The sequence below is a fragment of the Garra rufa genome, chromosome 5 (assembly GCF_049309525.1).
Source record: "Garra rufa chromosome 5, GarRuf1.0, whole genome shotgun sequence".
NCBI lineage: Eukaryota > Metazoa > Chordata > Actinopteri > Cypriniformes > Cyprinidae > Garra > Garra rufa.
The window spans coordinates 50,635,810-50,653,448 of record NC_133365.1 but is presented as its reverse complement, the minus strand read 5'-3'; the positions used below and the strand labels follow the sequence as shown (position 1 = coordinate 50,653,448).

The window sequence follows — 17,639 nt, the reverse complement described above, 5'->3', positions numbered from 1 at the left end:
ACTGGCCTATAGAAAGATCTAAACATTTACATTAATATAAAAACAATCACATAATTATAAATAAATAGGAATAATCACAGTCGATTTATGACATTCCTTACAAAGCTAATACTACTTAATTTCATTTCTTTTTTAATTTCATTAAAAAAAGAAGAAAACAAATGCTTAGCATTCAGTATATGGAAATGACTCTTTAAAAAGCATCACAGGATGAACTTCATTAAGATGTTTGATGAATGTGATCAGAGCTGGAATCTGGGCAAAGAAGAAACTCAAATATAAGAGAGTTTTCATTTGTTTCCCATATTGTTGGTCACTATATAATGGCATGAAACCATTTGTATAATTTCATATAATTTTCATGACTTTTTCTATTATCCTAAAATGTAATAAAGAATGAAGAACAGCAATCATCAGTCATTTGTCAGGAATTGACGGCACACATAACAGCAGACCGTTGTGTGGTCAGTTGTTTGATGTGTGTCCTCATGCAGACTGTGTGCTGAACTGGTCTGAATGGGTTAGCTGTGTTCTAGAACAGTAACTACCACAGAAATGCATTAGTTTCATGAGTCATCTGGACACACAGGGCCTGACAGGCTAAAGATCACACGCAGAAACATCAGTCAAAGCCAACAAATGCATTGAAAAACTCAGTGGAAACTCATTCTTTGAAAGTAAATGAATGGAGATTAAGAGAATATGATTTCGTCTCAGGAGTCGACTGAAAATGCGTCTTACATGAAAAAGCAATTATATCTATCTGTCTATCTGTCTATCTATCTATCTATCATTTTTTCAATTACCTGATATACGCCACAAGGAAGTATAGCACAGGTGCACTTCCTTCGCTCTCTCCATGTTGCCATGACAATGCCAGTTCTGTGTCTGAGACGGCGACCACTCTAGGCTGGGTCGGAGGTGCAGGAGGCATGCACTTCTCTACAACATAAGAGGAAAACACCCTGTACATTGATTATTTCTGTTAGTTAAAGGTGACCTATCATGAAAATCTGACAATGTGTTCACTCAGTTGCCATCCAAGATGTTTATGTCTTCCTTTTTTCAATCTAGGGCTGTTGCAATTAGTCGATTCTAATTGACTATTAGATTTTTAAAAACCCTCGATTTCATTTTGCCTACGTTAACTAACCGGCAAAATAGTGGCACATTTTAAAAACGAGAATCCATGAAATGCATTATTAGACTCCGAAGGGGAATTTTTTATTTATTTCTTTAATAAATGAGATTAAATGGAAAAAAACATGGCTCTTACCCTATACATACAACACAGAATATGCAGGAAATATATTTATTTTATTGGGAAAATATTATATTCGTAAATGTAAATTTTCTTTAACATTACCAAAAATTACATAATTTTCTTTGTGACTTTACCTAATTATAAATTATAAAACGCTAACACTAGAAAAGTGGCATTGGCGTAGGGAAAGGACAAAATCAAAACAATGGTCAAATTAGAAGCACAAAACAAAGATATGTAGAGAAGAATGTCAGAGGATTTCAATATAAGCCAATATAAGAATGGTGTTCCTTTGCTAGGATTAAATTGATTATTATGTTTTGAATATGGATTTTTTTTTTACAAAAATGCATTGATTCGCGACAGGAGGTCTTTATTCACCCCCCAGAGACTTTTTTATTATGGATGGATGCACTTTAGTGGACTTGTTTTGACCTGTTGAAGAGAAACACTTGCCTATTGCAATAATAAAGCTTGAATTAAACATTTTTTAATATAACACCGACTGGATTCATCTTAAAAGAAGGAAGTCAAATACGTCTAGGATGCCGTGAGGGTGAGTAATCCATGGGCTTGTTTTCATTTTTGGATGAACTAACGGTTTAATGCTGATCAAAATGCATGTTTTAGGGTTTATCTGCTCACCATGAGAGCCAGTGCTGATGTCCCGGGGCATGCTGGGCCTGCCCTCCCCTGCCCAGCCATACGCCCCCACACTGACACGATACTGTGTGGCCACCTTCAGGTTCCCAATCACAACATCCTAAAAGACACAGAGAAACAGCTTAGCATGCAAGACAGCACCATATGGCATTAATAGAAAAATAGATACTGAACATCTACTCACAAAGCTGGCTTGGCCATCAAACTGTCCCTGTAAGATACAACAACATTTCTGCTTCAGTCAAACTGTTCATTTCAACTGTGGTAAAGTTACACTGAAAAATCTCTCATAATTTAATGTTTTACATACAGTTGTGAGCATTTCTAAACTCAGTGGGACTTCCAGGGCAACAGCGTTGCTGGTCGGACGATTATTCCTCATCTCTGTGTAAAACACCTGGTCAACAAAATAAATAAATATTTATATGAACATCATGTAGAATGGACGATCAATCTCAAATCATTCTTGTAGTTCCATCTGTACAGCACCAGTTTAGAAATCTGAAGACAAATCAGAGAGGCTTGTAAGTATTGACCAGGCAACAGACAGATACCTGACGGGTTTTATCCTGTAAGCAACCATAACAGCTTTAACATATTAACTCAGAGACGTTTGCTAATCTAACAGCAACCAGAGATGAAGACACCTCCAACTGTCTCTACAAATAGGATAGAAGGGAAACCCCAAAGTGCTTCACTTCTTCACATGTGCAGTAAACATTTTTGTCTGTAATTAAGTGAAATGTGTCATTTGTAACCCTGGGCCACAAAACCAGTCTCAAGTAGCACAGGTATATTTGTAGCAATAGCCAAAATATTGTATGGGTCAAAATGATCGATTTTTCTTTTATGCCAAAACACATTAGGATATTAAGTAAAGATCATGTTCCATAAAGACATTCTGTACATTTCCTGCAGTAAATATATGAAAATTTAATTTTGGTTAGTAATATGCATTGCTAAGAACTTAATTTAGACAACTTTAAAGGTGATTTTCTGAATATTTAGATTTTTTGCACCCACCTTTCAAATAGTTGTATCTTGGCCAAATATTGTCCTATCCTAACAAACCATACATCTATGGAAAGCTTATTTATTTTGCTGTATCTCAGCTTAAAAAACTGAACCTTGTGTTTTGTGGTCCAGGGCCAAACCATGCATTAAGAGCCGGGGGTGAAAACTTTTGAACAGAATGGAGATGTGTACATATTTTTTTAATTTTGCCTAAATATCATATATTGTTTTAATTTAGTACTGCCCTTGAGAGGCTACAGAAGACAATTACAAGTTTCCCAGAAGAGAAAATAAGTTAAATTCACCCTGATCTTTAAATTCAAAATGTGTTTACCTTCCGGCTCTTAATGCATTGTGTTTCCTTCTGGAGCATCAGTGAGTGTTTGAACCTTCTGTAATAGATGCACATGAGTCCCTCAGTTAGGGGATCTCAAAATCATACAATCATTGTTGGTTCAAATACACAAAAATGCTGGATAACCAAAGAATTAGTGAAGATCAGCAGGCAGTTTAACTGTTCAGAACAAACAAGGGACTCATAAACAACTATCACTAAACAAACAAACAAAAAAAAAAAAAAAAACACACAGCTGTGGATTATTCAGGTAACAACAAAGTATTAAGAATCAAAGGGATGTAAACTTTGGACTGGGTCATTTTTATTCATTTTTTGCTCTTGTGGACTATTTGTAAACATCTTTTATGTGAAATATTTTATTTTATAAATACATTTGATCTTATTTTGGTAAAATAATGAACATTTTGCAGATTCTGAAAGGGGGATGTAAGCTTTTGACCCTTGCTGTATCTCAGCATTACTAAAATATCACTAATACCAGACCCATTTCAGTGAAAAAAATGTTTTTCGGACTAAAAAAGTGATCAGCAGTGTCTCTGACATTCAGTTATTATTGACATATGATGAACACTGGGAATCAAAGAATCAATATGTTATGCTATTAGCAGAGAGGAATAAAGGCTTCTATTTTGAATGACATTGCTTTATTTATTTATTTTAAGGCACAATTTTAGAATTTAAACATTTATTTTGTTTATTTTTTACCTTGTAGCCGGTGATAGTGCTGACGTGTCTACGTGGCATTTTCCACCGGATACCGAATGCAGTGCAGTTCACCGTCTCCAGCTGAATGTCCAGCGGTGGACTCAACCTCTCTGACAACAAAAACAGGAAACAACAATTTAGTGTTAATTTCTTTATATGTACAGTAAACTCTTAGGAATAAAGGGGCTTTTTTTGGTTCCATGAACATCTATAGAAACTTTCTTTTGGACAAAAAGTTCTTTAGAGTGAAAAAAGGTTCTTCAGAATTGTAAAAAGTTTTTCACACTAAGAAAAACATTTTCTCCAAAGAAAATGTTGTCTGTTTTGAATCAAGAGAAAAATATGTACTGATAATGCAACTTTTACAAGCAAAAACTCAAAAACAGTTCTAGACAAATATGTTGGTGGATGCTGATGTGAGAGGACAACTGGAGATAGACTTTTTCACTGAAGGAAGCCTTATTATTGATAAGGATATTTTGGCCAGAAACTCATTATAAACATGCAGCTTTTTACTTCACAATTTGTTAATTGATGGATTGGAGTGGTGTGGATTATTCTGATGTTTTCTGATGGAACCCATTCATTACAGATTTCTCCAAATCTGTTCTCATGAAGACACAAACTCATCTACAGACTGAAAGTGAATACATTTTCAGCTAATTTCATTTTTTGGGTGAACTATTCCCATTTGAAAGCTCACAAGGAGAAAGAACGGAATAAAGAAACATCTAAACAAAAACAGACCAGTTTTAGATGCATTTCAGATGATGTGAGTGGACAAGGTCATTCCTAAAATCTCTCTCTCTCAGAGTAAAAAGTTGATGCCTACAGCTCTGATGGACAGCTCAGTGTGTGCGAATGTCGCTGCAACTCTCGTCACAGGAAGACAACAACACAATCATCCTTTCTGATGGCCAGTGAAACACGCAGCCCCTGCTACACCAAGTTCAAAGACAAAACTTGCTCTGTAATTTGGGCTTCACCTACCAACACAGGTTTATTATCTCATCCTGACGCATTCATAGAGCTTGCATTAAAGATGCAATTATTCCAAACACACTTCTCTCTCCTTTCAGATCATTTGCTTTCTCTCGAAATAAACACACATCAAAACATTTGCTTTAAAGATTTGTATAGTCATTGGAGATATCAAGTAATTTGACTGAGTATGACTAATACACTCTTTGATGATGTACGTTTCATGTGATCTTGATCTGAGTTGCAGGTGTTTTTGTGCCGCAATTAAAATGACGCCTTCTAAACAGAAACCAACAAAACATTCTGAATTGAAACTATTCTGAAAACATACAAAACAGGCATGTTATTGAGCACAATGCAAAATCAAAACTGCACTACAAGTCAAATACAGCAATAAATGTATTTGAAATAATGATTTTTTAAATACATAGAGTCATTAAAGATGTAACAAACTACCATATGGAAAGCAATCTGGGAATGATGTCAAATAATCATTGGGCAATTCTAACTTTGCAAGGACAGTCTGGCGCTTCTGACTCACAGCCTGTAAGTATGTTTTCATATTTAAAGAATTTGCTACTGACTATTCAAATGCGAGTTTTGAGCAGTGCGAAGTAGTGCTTGTTGTTTCTATGATCACAAATGAGGCATAGTTTTTATGTTTACATAGTATTGTCTGTTCATTGTCTGTTCATGTAATCAGTAATTATGTTGCCACTGGATGCAACAAATGCCTTGTTTATAATGGGTGTCAGTATTTCTTTGGAAGCTGATATTCAAAATATGGTAAGGGACATAACATTTCCGTCACATGCTTGAGGTATTTGGCCAATTAGAGCACACCACACTTTTCAGAATGACGAGGTTGTTAAAGTTAAAACTTTTTTTAAAAAGAGCATATTATAAAAAGTATAATTTCCATTTTATAAAACAGGAAATTTCCTTTTAAAAAGCTTGTGAAATGGCTTGACAAATGCAGATTTTCCTTCTTTTTTTCTAGTAAACAGTAAGTTGGTGCAGAAAATATTGAAGGGCTTGTTCCTTTAATTACAATTGCCAATTCCTTTACTTTACATTACAGCCATGACAATACTCAGTATACAATATTTCTTATAAACAGCAAGTAAATTTTCAATTTCAGAAAGTAGTATGCTATATTGTTGTCAAATGAACTTATCACATTGCACCTTGAAAATAAAGCTTACTTTGAAATCAAAATGACTGCATTTTTGATCAAATTTCATATAAAAATGTCTTAATGTTTTACAAGTCAGATCATATATGACCTTGGACCACAAAACCAGTCATAAGTGCCAGTTTACATCATCTGAAAGCTGAATAAACAATATTGTCCGAGATAGAACTATTTGTAAATCTGGAATCTGAGAGTGCAAAATCTAAATATTCTGGAAAAAAACTGAAAAAAAAAAAAGAAAAAAAAAAATACCCATGCTACATATGACTGGTTTTGTGGCCCAGGCTCACAAATTATTCAAAAAGAGGTTGTAAAAATCAAAGTTGCAATTACTTCTTACATCACACTAAAAATGGAAAAGTTAAACATTGCATTAATTCAGTATTTCATGCAAATACTTTGTTGCTGAGCATTTTTGAAAATGCAGAAGCTTGCTCAGTATTTTTTAGTATGCATACTAGAAAAATTAAACACTGCACAGCAAATATATACTATTCACTGCAGAATATCTATATATTTGTCAACTTTTATGAGTGCACAAGCACACAGATGGACCCAAAGCTAACAGACATAAACTAAAAGCCACACCAGATTTGATTTAACTGCATCTTTAATTTGAGAGCAACCCAGAAAGATGTAAATATCATTAAAGTATGGATTTTTAGGCAACAGAAAACAGAGTAACAAAATTGGAATTGATGTTTAAGTGTGTGTGACGGTAAGAAAACTTTCAAAAGAGCCTTCAGACCAAAAATGGCTAATTTTCATTAACAACTTTGAGTCAATACAAACGAAAGCAAAAAGGCTCCAGGCAAATATCTTCCTCAACAGATGATGCAATCAAACTTAAGGAAATTACATTTGCCCAGACAAACTTATAATAGTCCAGCAAGAACCACTTCTGCAATTTAAATCCTTCACCTTCATAAAAAACAACAACAAAAAAGAGGTTGTATAGTATAACTTAAGATCTAGAAATATGAAATCCTCTGCTCTGGCCTAAACCTGTCAATACTAACAAATCAAGCCCACCAAAGTAAATCTGGCTTCTAGTTCCTTGGCTATACCACTAAAAAGCGCATTAAGGTTAAGTATCCCCATATACCCAAGGGTACCAAAGGGACAAGCACCAATTTGCAGCATTTCATCTGAAGTGTCAGTTATCAAAGGGCTTGTTTATCTGAAATGACTGATGGTTTTCATTACTCTAAATTGTTTGCCATGGGCATTGGGCATGAGATCGTTCGGAGGGCATATACGGACGTGCCATACAGCGCTGACCCTGCCACATGACTGCGACCCTAGATGCCACTGTGACAAATCACCTGAACATTCATCCATCGGAAAAAGCCTAAAAATTTGTCCCACATGCATCAAGTGGATTATGAGACATAAAGAGGCTCCAAAATGTATTTGGAAATCAAATGCATGCTTAAAAATGTGTGAATGCCATTGCATTAGATTAAAGAAGGATATGGCAAGCACACTTATGAACCAAACCATGCCACAAAAAGGCATGTTTAAATGATAAAACAGCTAAGCACTATAAAATAAACATGCACTTATATGAAGTCATGAAAAATGACTATACTTCCACCAAACAGCTGATTAAACCACATTGAACAGAAGTTGTAAAGATGAAAAAATGACATGCAATGACATTCAGTCGTGTGCAGAAGTGCGAAATTCCTTGAGATCACTGCTTTCTTAAATAATCATTATTAAAAAAGACGACTAAATTTGAATAAAAGAAGATACACACTTACCTGACTTTCGTGCACTTGACTTTCTTGCGCAAAGAGCGAAATCACACATCCACACCAATGCAAGAATCACTTGCATCATCACCCTCTTCTGGAGGCGCATTTTCAAACCTTTATGATGCTGAGATACTAATCGCGTCAATCTAAGCTTCAAATGCTGGTATTCCTCATTTTAAACTCATTGAGAAGAAAAAACGGCGTCCAGACTGTTGCGGGTCTTTGTATGCACGGTGAAGCCGGTCTGATGCGATTACTGTCTGCTGAAGATCAGACACACTCCTCATGTGCGGCTCCTGTGGGGCCGCAGTAATGAACACCCGCGATCAACTCTGAAGAACTTCAACATCCACGGAGCGTCACAGCAGCTGTCGAAAGTCCGTGAATCAGCCTCAGACTTGAAGTTTCTTCTTATTTGAGAGTGTTTTTGAGAGAAGCAGTGAGGCTAGGAGGCAGAGACACTCGGAGTTAAGAGGATAATGGTCTAATCTACACAGATGGGGACTTGAGCTCGCTTCAGTAACTCTGACCAATATAGCAACACGAGAGACTGGTCGATAAAATACTACGGCACAGACTGAAGGATGATTGGATGGAAAGTTTGAGAGGTAGAGATGAATGGGCATTCTTAATACCAACTTTATGGCAGATATTAAACTAATTAAGACTAAATAACTTACAGACCTTAGTCAGGGTAGTGGCATATTCTTTTTTGACGGGAATGAAAACAAGGCTTTGAGGGACTGAAGACATTGTGTTTTCAATGGATTGTAAATTGTTTAACAATACCAATTGTTTAGCAGACCAGACGTTAAAAAAAACTTTTAGGTAGACAAAAACTCTATAAAACCTTTTTTAAAGTTGTGAATTGTTGAAAATAGAGGATCTAGGAATCTTTATAACCACATTTTTATTGAAGTACGAGTGGGCGCGGCCCTTTGTAAATTTTATGGGTGTGGTTTTCGTTCTCATCCGCATCCAGCTTTTGTTAGCTGTACAAAACCGCTGGTTTTTCTGCTTGATATTGCAAATTGGTGTGGATTAACATATTATTTTAATGTATTATTATAATTATGAACCCACATACTGGTTTGTAGTGCAAAAAGTTTTACCATTTACTACATGTTGTTAATAATTGTTGATAATGATCCGGAAGTCTCACCCACAGGTTAAGAATTTTTTATATATCCCTTACAGCCTTGTTTTCATTCCTGTTAAATTTAAGATGGTGTCTAACCGGATTAAAGGAACACTCCACTGTTTTCTTTTTTCGGAAATAGGCTAATTCTCCAACTTCCCCCGAGTAAATAAGTTGAGTTTTACCGTTTTGAAATCCATTCAGCCATTTTCCTGTTCTGGTTATGTCACTTTTAGCATAGCTTAGCATAGATCATTGAATCCTATGGGACCAATAGCATCACGTTCAAAAATGATCGACCAGTTGCGATATTCCTCCTATTTAAAATTTGACTCTTCTGTAGTTATATCGTGTACTAATACCGGCGGAAAATGTAAAGCTGTGATTTTCTAGGCAGATAAGATTAGGAACTACACTCCCATTCCAGCGTGGGACCAAACGTGATGCTATTGGTCTAATAGGATTCAATGATCTATGCTAAGCTATGCTAAAAGTGATATCGCCAGAACAGGAGAACGGCTGAATGGATTTCAAAACGGTAAAAATCAACTTATTAACTCGGGGGGAGTTGGAGAATGAGCCTATTTCCAAAAAAGTGGAGTGTTCCTTTAACATCTGTGGGGTAGATGATTGATAGAAAGACAGATACTGATTCCCCCTTTTTCTACAACTGTCCTGTCCTTTCATGTCTTATTTCTGTTCTCCTTGAGGATATGAGAACTCTCCAGCTCTTCTCTACTGGAAATTGAGGAATTTATAAACTGCCAGAGATTCAAAGAAATCTTTTTGTTCATTAAATTTAATGTTTACATCGAAAAAAAATCATCACTGCATTATCTGCATTGTTGTCCACACTAATAGGATGTCTGAATTAAAATTGATGATTAACCAGTCTAATTAGTGACAACAATCAAGGTAATTGCTGAGATCTGAATTTAGAGCAATTTGGAATTAAGTGGGCTATAAATGGACCAAAATTAAACCAAGACAAGTTCTAACACACCTACATTAGGTGTGTGTGTGTGTGTGTGTGTGTGTGTGTGTGTGTGTGTGTGTGTGTGTGTGTGTGTGTGTGTGTGTGTGTTTATTTATGCTACATTGTGGGGACCAGCCATGCTTTCTTTAGGAGTAGGGTTGGGTTAGGGGATAGAAAACATAGTTTGCTCAGTATAAAAACAATAGTAGTCTATGGAAAGTCCCCACAGTTCACAACATGCAGTTACTTTGAGATTAATTAATAATTTCACTGGAAATTCAAATTTTACATGACAATTATATTATATTATATTATATTATATGGTAAAGTTCAACATTAACAGTAAAATTAATACACCAAAAAAGTTGTTTGGTGAAATTAGTTGTTATAGAGGGGCCTCTAGCGGTTTAAATCGTTAATAACAACAGATAAGTAATGTTATAAATAAATAAGTAATGTAAAATACAGTTACATGTTGGTAATTCTCCTTTTATTTGTCAAGTACATTTTCAAACGTTCATATGGTTTACCATTGATGGTATAATTTATTTTTTTATTAATTAATTTGAATAGCAAGTATAAAAAATCTTAAAGAGGCATCACATCCTCATGCACAATCTGACACAAGCAAACTTAACACATGTATACCTTATAGTGAAATGGTCTAGAACTAGACTCTTTTCTTGAGTAAGAAAACTATATAAAAAAATAAAAAATAAATAAACATGACTGATAAAATTAGGTGATTTTTTTTTTTATTTCATTTTGTGATTCATGAGATTAGGTGATTTTTATTTTATTTGAATGCATTTTATATTTAAGATTTTTTTTTAGAATTTTAACATCATTTCAAATTCAGACAAGGAATAAGTAAATTAAAAAGCATCAGATAATCAGAACAAAATATGTGACCCTGAACCACAAAATCAGTCAGGGTAAATTTTCTAAAAGTTGAAATTTATATAGATTTATCTATATCAATATCTGGCAGAAAAATCTGAAATCTGAGGGTGTAAGAAAATCGAAATATTGAGACAATTGCCTTTAAAGTTGTCCAAATGATGTAGCAATGCATATTACTAATAAAAAAATATGTTTTGATTTATTTTTGGTAGGAAATCTACAAAATATCTTCATGGAACATGATCTTTACTTAATATCCTAATGATTTTTGGCATAAAAGAAAAAAATGATCATTTTTACCCATACTAATAATGTAGTTTTGGCTATTGCTACAAATATACCAGTGCTGAGGCTGGTTTTGTGGTCCAAGATCACAAAATCAGTCATAAGGGTCAATTCTTTAAAAGTTGAGATGTACATCACCTAAAAGTTGAATAGATAAGCTTTCTATTGATGTATGGTTAGGATAGGACAATATTTGGCCGAGATCCAAAGAAAAATTGATCATTTTGACCCATACTAATAAGGTAGTTTTGGTTATTGCTACAAATATACCTGTTCAGTCCAAGGTTACAAAATCAGTCATAAGGGTTGATTCTTTAAAAGTTTAGATTTATACATCACCTGAAAGCTGAATAAATAAGCTTTCTATTGATGTATGGTTAGGATAGGACAATATTTGGCCAAGATCCGATTAAAAAATCTGAAATCTGAGAGTGCAAAACAATCTAAATATTAAGAAAATTGACATTAAAGTTGTCCAAATTAAGTTCCTAGCAATGCATATTACTAATCAAAAATTAAGTTTTGATATATTTATGGTAGGAAATCGACCAAATATCTTCATGGAACATGATCTTTACTTAATATCCTAATGATTTCTGGCATAAAAGAAAAATGTATAATTTTGACCCATTCAATGTAGTTTTGGCTATTGCTACAAATATACCCATGCTACTTAAGACTGGTTTTGTGGTCCAAGGTCACAAATGACTTGTTATTATTATTATTGTATATGACTTTAAAAAATGCATATTGTAGAACAAATACATAAAACATGGGCTAAGAACCAAATGAGAATGAAAATAAAAATATCAGTTCAGATGTAAAATATAGTAGATTTTTACCTCAAAAAGGTATTTTCAAACATTTTAAATATTAAACTATTGTTAAATATTTTAACAATTCTAAATATTTTACACAAATTCTTCAAATTTCTAATAATGAAGCTCTGCACTGCATATTGTTGACCTGTAGAGGGAGTGTTTGTCTTTCATATGAGCGCTTGAAATCCATTTATCAACAGGTTATTATTTTACTATTAATATATATGTTGTCAAACAACTATGAATAACAGCAGATTGCGATTCTAATATTGGTATATCACTATGGATATACAGGTTTTGTATTTTATCTCTTCAGCATGAAAGACAAGACAAAAGATAACGTCAACATAAATAATAAAATAATTCATACGAGAGAAGGATAAATTAAAACGACCCAAAAATATTTCGTAGAGAGAGATACTGCATATGTTTCAAGTTTAAATAACATCCAGGTGTCTCTGCTTTGTTGGTGAGGTCACGTGTTTTGATCGCGCGCCGCGAACGGTTCACGCGCACTTCACCTCACAGCTGATGCGGGAATGAGCTGGACTCAGAATTAAACCATCAATGAAAATAAAAACCATGAACTAAAATCTGATTATAGAAGTGGATGTATTGCAGCAATACTACCTTTTGGATCTTATTTCTGCTTGTAAAAGCGCCGTCAGGGACAGGCTGATGTAGTTTGTGAGCGTGGATCCCTGACTGAAGAAGAGCGCGAGAGTCGGATGAAAGGAAATATAATATGCTCGGTTTTTATTTGATAAATGTTTCGGAAAGCACCTTTGGCTCTGTGCTGATCAGTGCTGATGGCCGGATATACAGGGCTGAACTCAGGTGAGTGTGGTCAAACATCTTTTTCACAGTTTAAAAAAAAAATTACATTAAATTAATAATAATAGTTATTGCAAATTGCATTATTTTTTGTTAGCATGAGTGGCTAGTTGTGAGTATTTTTTTTAAGTTATACTTTTGGGCTATAGGCTTTACTAATATTACTACTAATGCTATATCTAGTTGGTTTATTATTATTAACACTTTTACAAAATGCACTTTTTCACAGTAGCTAGTGTATATATATATATTTTAGAAACTACAAATTACTTTTTAACTACAATTTAACTACAATTTTTTACTACAATTAATATTTTAGTTATTATTATGACAATTTAGAGATTGCCTTTTTCGTAATAGCAAATTGATAGATGGGTATATTTATATCTTTTTTGTTCTGGGGCTATGTAATAATAAAGCTGTTTTAAGTTAAATATTTATTGCATTATTGCTATTATTATTGTAACAAATGTAATTTATTTAAGTGCCCTTTTTACAGTAGCTCATTATTATTATTATTACTACTACTACTACTACTACTACTACTACTAATACCACTAGTATTATTATTATGAATACTAAAATGTAAAAAAGGTTAGTTTTTTTTGTTCCTGAAAAAAAAATAGTAATAATAATAATGGTCAATTACGTTAAATATTTGTTTTTATTATTGTTATTAATAATGTTATTATTACAAATATAATTTGTAAAGTTCGTCAAAAAAGGTTTTGTAAAAAAATAAAATAAGATATATATATATATATATATATATATATATATATATATATATATTTTATAATATAAATAAATTAAAACTTTAATAAATAAAATTTATTAAAGTGCATTTTCACAGTAGTTTTTTTTTGTTCCTGAAAAAAAAAGATAGTAATAATAATAATGGTCAATTACGTTAAATATTTGTTTTTATTATTGTTATTAATAATATTATTATTACAAATATAATTTGTAAAGTTCGTCAAAAAAAGTTTTTGTAAAAAAAAAAATATATATATATATAAATATTTATATTTATTTATTTTTAAAGTAAAATTTAATAAAATAATATAAATAAAATAAAACTTTAATAAATAAAATTTATTAAAGTGCATTTTCACAGTAGCTTCAAGTGCCTCATAGAGAAAGTAAATGTAAAAACTAATAAAAAAAAAACTTATTATTATTATAACAAATGTAATTTATAAACTGTCATTTTTACAGTAGCCCATTATTATTATTAAAAATACAATTAATAAGGTATTTTATTCTTTGTGCACTTTTAAATTGTTTCAGGGATAAATAATAATAATAATAATAATAATAATAATAATGCTATATTATGTTAAATATTATTATAATTACAAATATAATTTATAAAATTTTATGTACTTCTAAATAGTTTTGGGGATAAATATTAATATTATTCTATATTATTTTTATTAATATCCCTGAAACAGCGTAAAAGTGCATAAAAAGAATAAAAACGTTATAAATTGTAGTTAATAAGAATAATAATGCTATATTTTGTTGAACATTTTTTTTATTTTAATTATTATTATTATTATTATTATTATTATTACAAGAAAGTATTAGTACTAATTATACTATATTATTTATACTATAATTAAAAGTATTATTATTATTATGATTGTTATTATTACAAAAACTAATTTGCTTCTTTCCCGAGGATAAATAATACTACTACTAATAATGATGGATATATTATGTTAAATATTTGCTTTTATTCTTTTTATTTTACAAATGTTATATATATCACAGTAGCCTAGTATTATTCATATTATTATTTTAAAAAACTAGAATTTAGAAAGGCTAGTTTTTTTCTTTCATTTTTAAAAAAAAAGTACTTTCAAGTAGTTCTGGGGATAAATAATAATAATAAAGTTATATAATGGTTATGTTTTATTATTGTTATAATTATTACAAATGTGACCCTGGACCACAAAACCAGTCATAAGGTTAAATTTTGCAAAACTGAGATGTATACATCATTTGAAAGCTCAATAAATAAGCTTTCTGTTGATGTATGGTTTGTTAGGATAGGACAATATTTGGCCGAGATACATCTATTTGAAAATTAGAAATCTGAGGGTGCAAAAAAACAAAATACTGAGAAAATCACCTTTAAAGTTGTCCAAATTAGGTTCTTTTTTTCCCCCCCCCAATTTCTTTATTGAGTTTTTGCAGACAGTACAGAACAGTACATCAGTTTCACATTGTGTTAGAGCGTCTGCATTAGAGTGAAGTACCAAAAAAAGAACAAGACAAAAAGAGAGCCCCAACATGAATCCCACTATCCCTCCCAACAACCCATGTCAGATGTAGTCACAGTAAACGACTCAATTATTACACAAATAAATTTAGTACAGACAAAAAAAAAAAAAAAAAAAAAGGGGTAAAGTATCAAATGTATCAAAGAAGAAACATCAAATGTAAGTATATATACAAATATAAACAAATATCAAAGGAGAATAGAAGAAAATAAATAAATAGAAATAAAAAAATAAAAAAGGGGGGGGGGGGTACTCTCTCTTTCCAACAGTTAAGAAGCGTCCTCGGCATCATCAGGAGTAACATTAAGACTGTTACTAATATAATCCAGCAGTGGGTCCCAAGTTTTATGGAATGCTGTCAGAGATCCCTTCTGTGAAAACCTCAACTTCTCTAACTTTAGACATTGTAAAATCTCACGTATCCAACTGTTATGAGTCGGTGGGGAAACATGCTTCCATTTAAGTAGAATGGCACGCCTGGCTATCAAGGTGGTAAAGGCCATGACACGCTGTGTAGGAACAGGGAGATTTTTAGGCCGAGGAAGACCAAAAAGAGCAGTCAGGGGATTTGGTTCTAAATTTGTGTTGAGAGCCTGTTTGAGAGTTTGGAATATATTAGACCAAAAGTTGGTCAACCTCGGGCACGACCAGAACATGTGCACATGGTCGGCTGGGGACTGTTTACAGCAGTTACAGGCATCACTGTGACTTGGATATATCTTTGCCAATTTAGCGTTAGTGAAATGGGCTCTGTGAAGCACCTTCCACTGTAATAGACCGTGCCTGGCGCAAATCGACGAAGAATGGGTTAGTTTTAAAATGTCTCTCCACTGAACATCAGTAATGTCTACCCCCAAATCCTTTTCCCATACGTTTTTAGGCGATATAGTGGGGGCTGGTCTCAAAAGTGCAATCTTATTATAAATGACAGATATCAGTCGCTTTTGTTGCAGGTCGAGAGACAGCAGTTGGTCTATTTCAGCTTCAGGGGGGCGGTTTGGGAAATGTGGGAACTGCTTTTGGATAAAGTGTCTCATTTGAAGATACCGAAAAAAAATGGCTATTAGGCAGGTTGTATCTATCTGACATAGATGCAAAGGACGTTTCACGAGTTCGCCCTTACATCTAATCTGCTTGAGCGAGCATTAAGCATATTTTGGCGTGCTGTCCGGGGGAAGGGTTCCGGGCCGGAATACAGGCCGGAACCAGAGAACTCCCCCTGCTAGTGTAGGATCGAAACAGATTAGAAGTGGGGAGTAGGGGTGGAGGAGGGATGCCAAGAAACTATCGCTGGATGGAGGTAAGACGGCTGGTAATATATAGAGGATGTGCTGATTGAATGATTGGTTAAACAGGTTGCACCTGTGCCGAATGGGTTGATTATCTGATCGTGCTCCTCCTGAACCTTGTTTAATCAAACATCATGAAAACACCCTCTTCATACAAGTCCTTAAGTGTTCTGAGGCCCTTATCCGACCATATGCGGAATGTAGGGTCAGAGCGGGAAGGGAGAAATGCATAATTATTCAAAACCGGGGAAAGAATCGAAGCCCTATGGAAACCGTGCTGCTTTCTGAACTGGATCCAAATTTTAATTGTATTGGTGACGACTGGATTAGGTGAGACATTATGGGCACTTATGGGGAGCTGTGAACATATCGTAGAATGTAGAGAGCAAGAAGAAGATGAGATCTCAGTGTGAGCCCAGGGTGGACAGGTGTCTGCACCTTCACCATGGAGCCAATATAGAAGTTTATTAATGTTGCAGGCCCAAAAATAGTGGCGAAAATTTGGCAAAGCTAGCCCACCTTCAGGTTTGGGAAGTTGAAGAATGTTTTTCTTAATACGGGCTGGTTTATTATGCCAAATAAAAGTATTAAATTGTTGGTCGAGATTAACAAAAAAGGATTTATTAAGACAAATTGGAATGTGTTGAAAAAGATACAAAAATTTCGGAAGAACTACCATCTTAATGAGATTAACTCGGCCTGCAAGAGACAGGGGGAGGGCTTATCAATGCATATTACTAATCAAAAATGACATTTTGATATATTTACAGTAGGAATTTTACAAAAAATCTTCATAGACATGATCTTTACTTATTTTCCTAATGATTTTTGGCATAAAAGAAAAATCAAAAATTTTGACCCGTGCAATGTATTTTTGGCTATTGCTACAAATATACCCCAGCGACTTAAGACTGGTTTTGTGGTCCAGGGTCACAAATATAATTTATAAAATGCCCTTTTCACAGTAGCTTCAAGTGCCTCATAGAGAAATCAAGTAAATGTAAAAAAAAAAGAAAAATGCAACACCCACACAAAAAGGAAGACAAAACTCTATTAACTGATTCAATTATGTGCATATTCAGTAAAAAAAGAAACAAAGCATTAATGTTTGTAATGTGCATTTGTGCTGTGTAACACAGGCTCTGTGAGCTGAGGAGAGAGTAAG

The 17,639-nt window shown here is 33.4% G+C and overlaps 1 protein-coding gene across 1 annotated transcript in view; it reads right to left on the bottom strand.

Moving 5' to 3' along the window:
- The window catches only part of egflam (EGF-like, fibronectin type III and laminin G domains), a 33,606-nt gene extending 25,227 nt beyond the window's left edge, over positions 1-8,379 (bottom strand). The window contains exons 1-6 of the mRNA XM_073840663.1: positions 7,947-8,379; positions 4,005-4,114; positions 2,238-2,324; positions 2,112-2,138; positions 1,910-2,027; positions 807-942 (exon numbers count right to left, since the gene is read on the bottom strand). Of these exons, the coding sequence (XP_073696764.1) occupies positions 807-942; positions 1,910-2,027; positions 2,112-2,138; positions 2,238-2,324; positions 4,005-4,114; positions 7,947-8,046 (578 nt within the window). The 5' untranslated portion in view covers positions 8,047-8,379. The remainder of the gene's footprint in view (positions 1-806; positions 943-1,909; positions 2,028-2,111; positions 2,139-2,237; positions 2,325-4,004; positions 4,115-7,946) is intronic.
- Between the last annotated feature and the right edge of the window lie 9,260 nt (positions 8,380-17,639).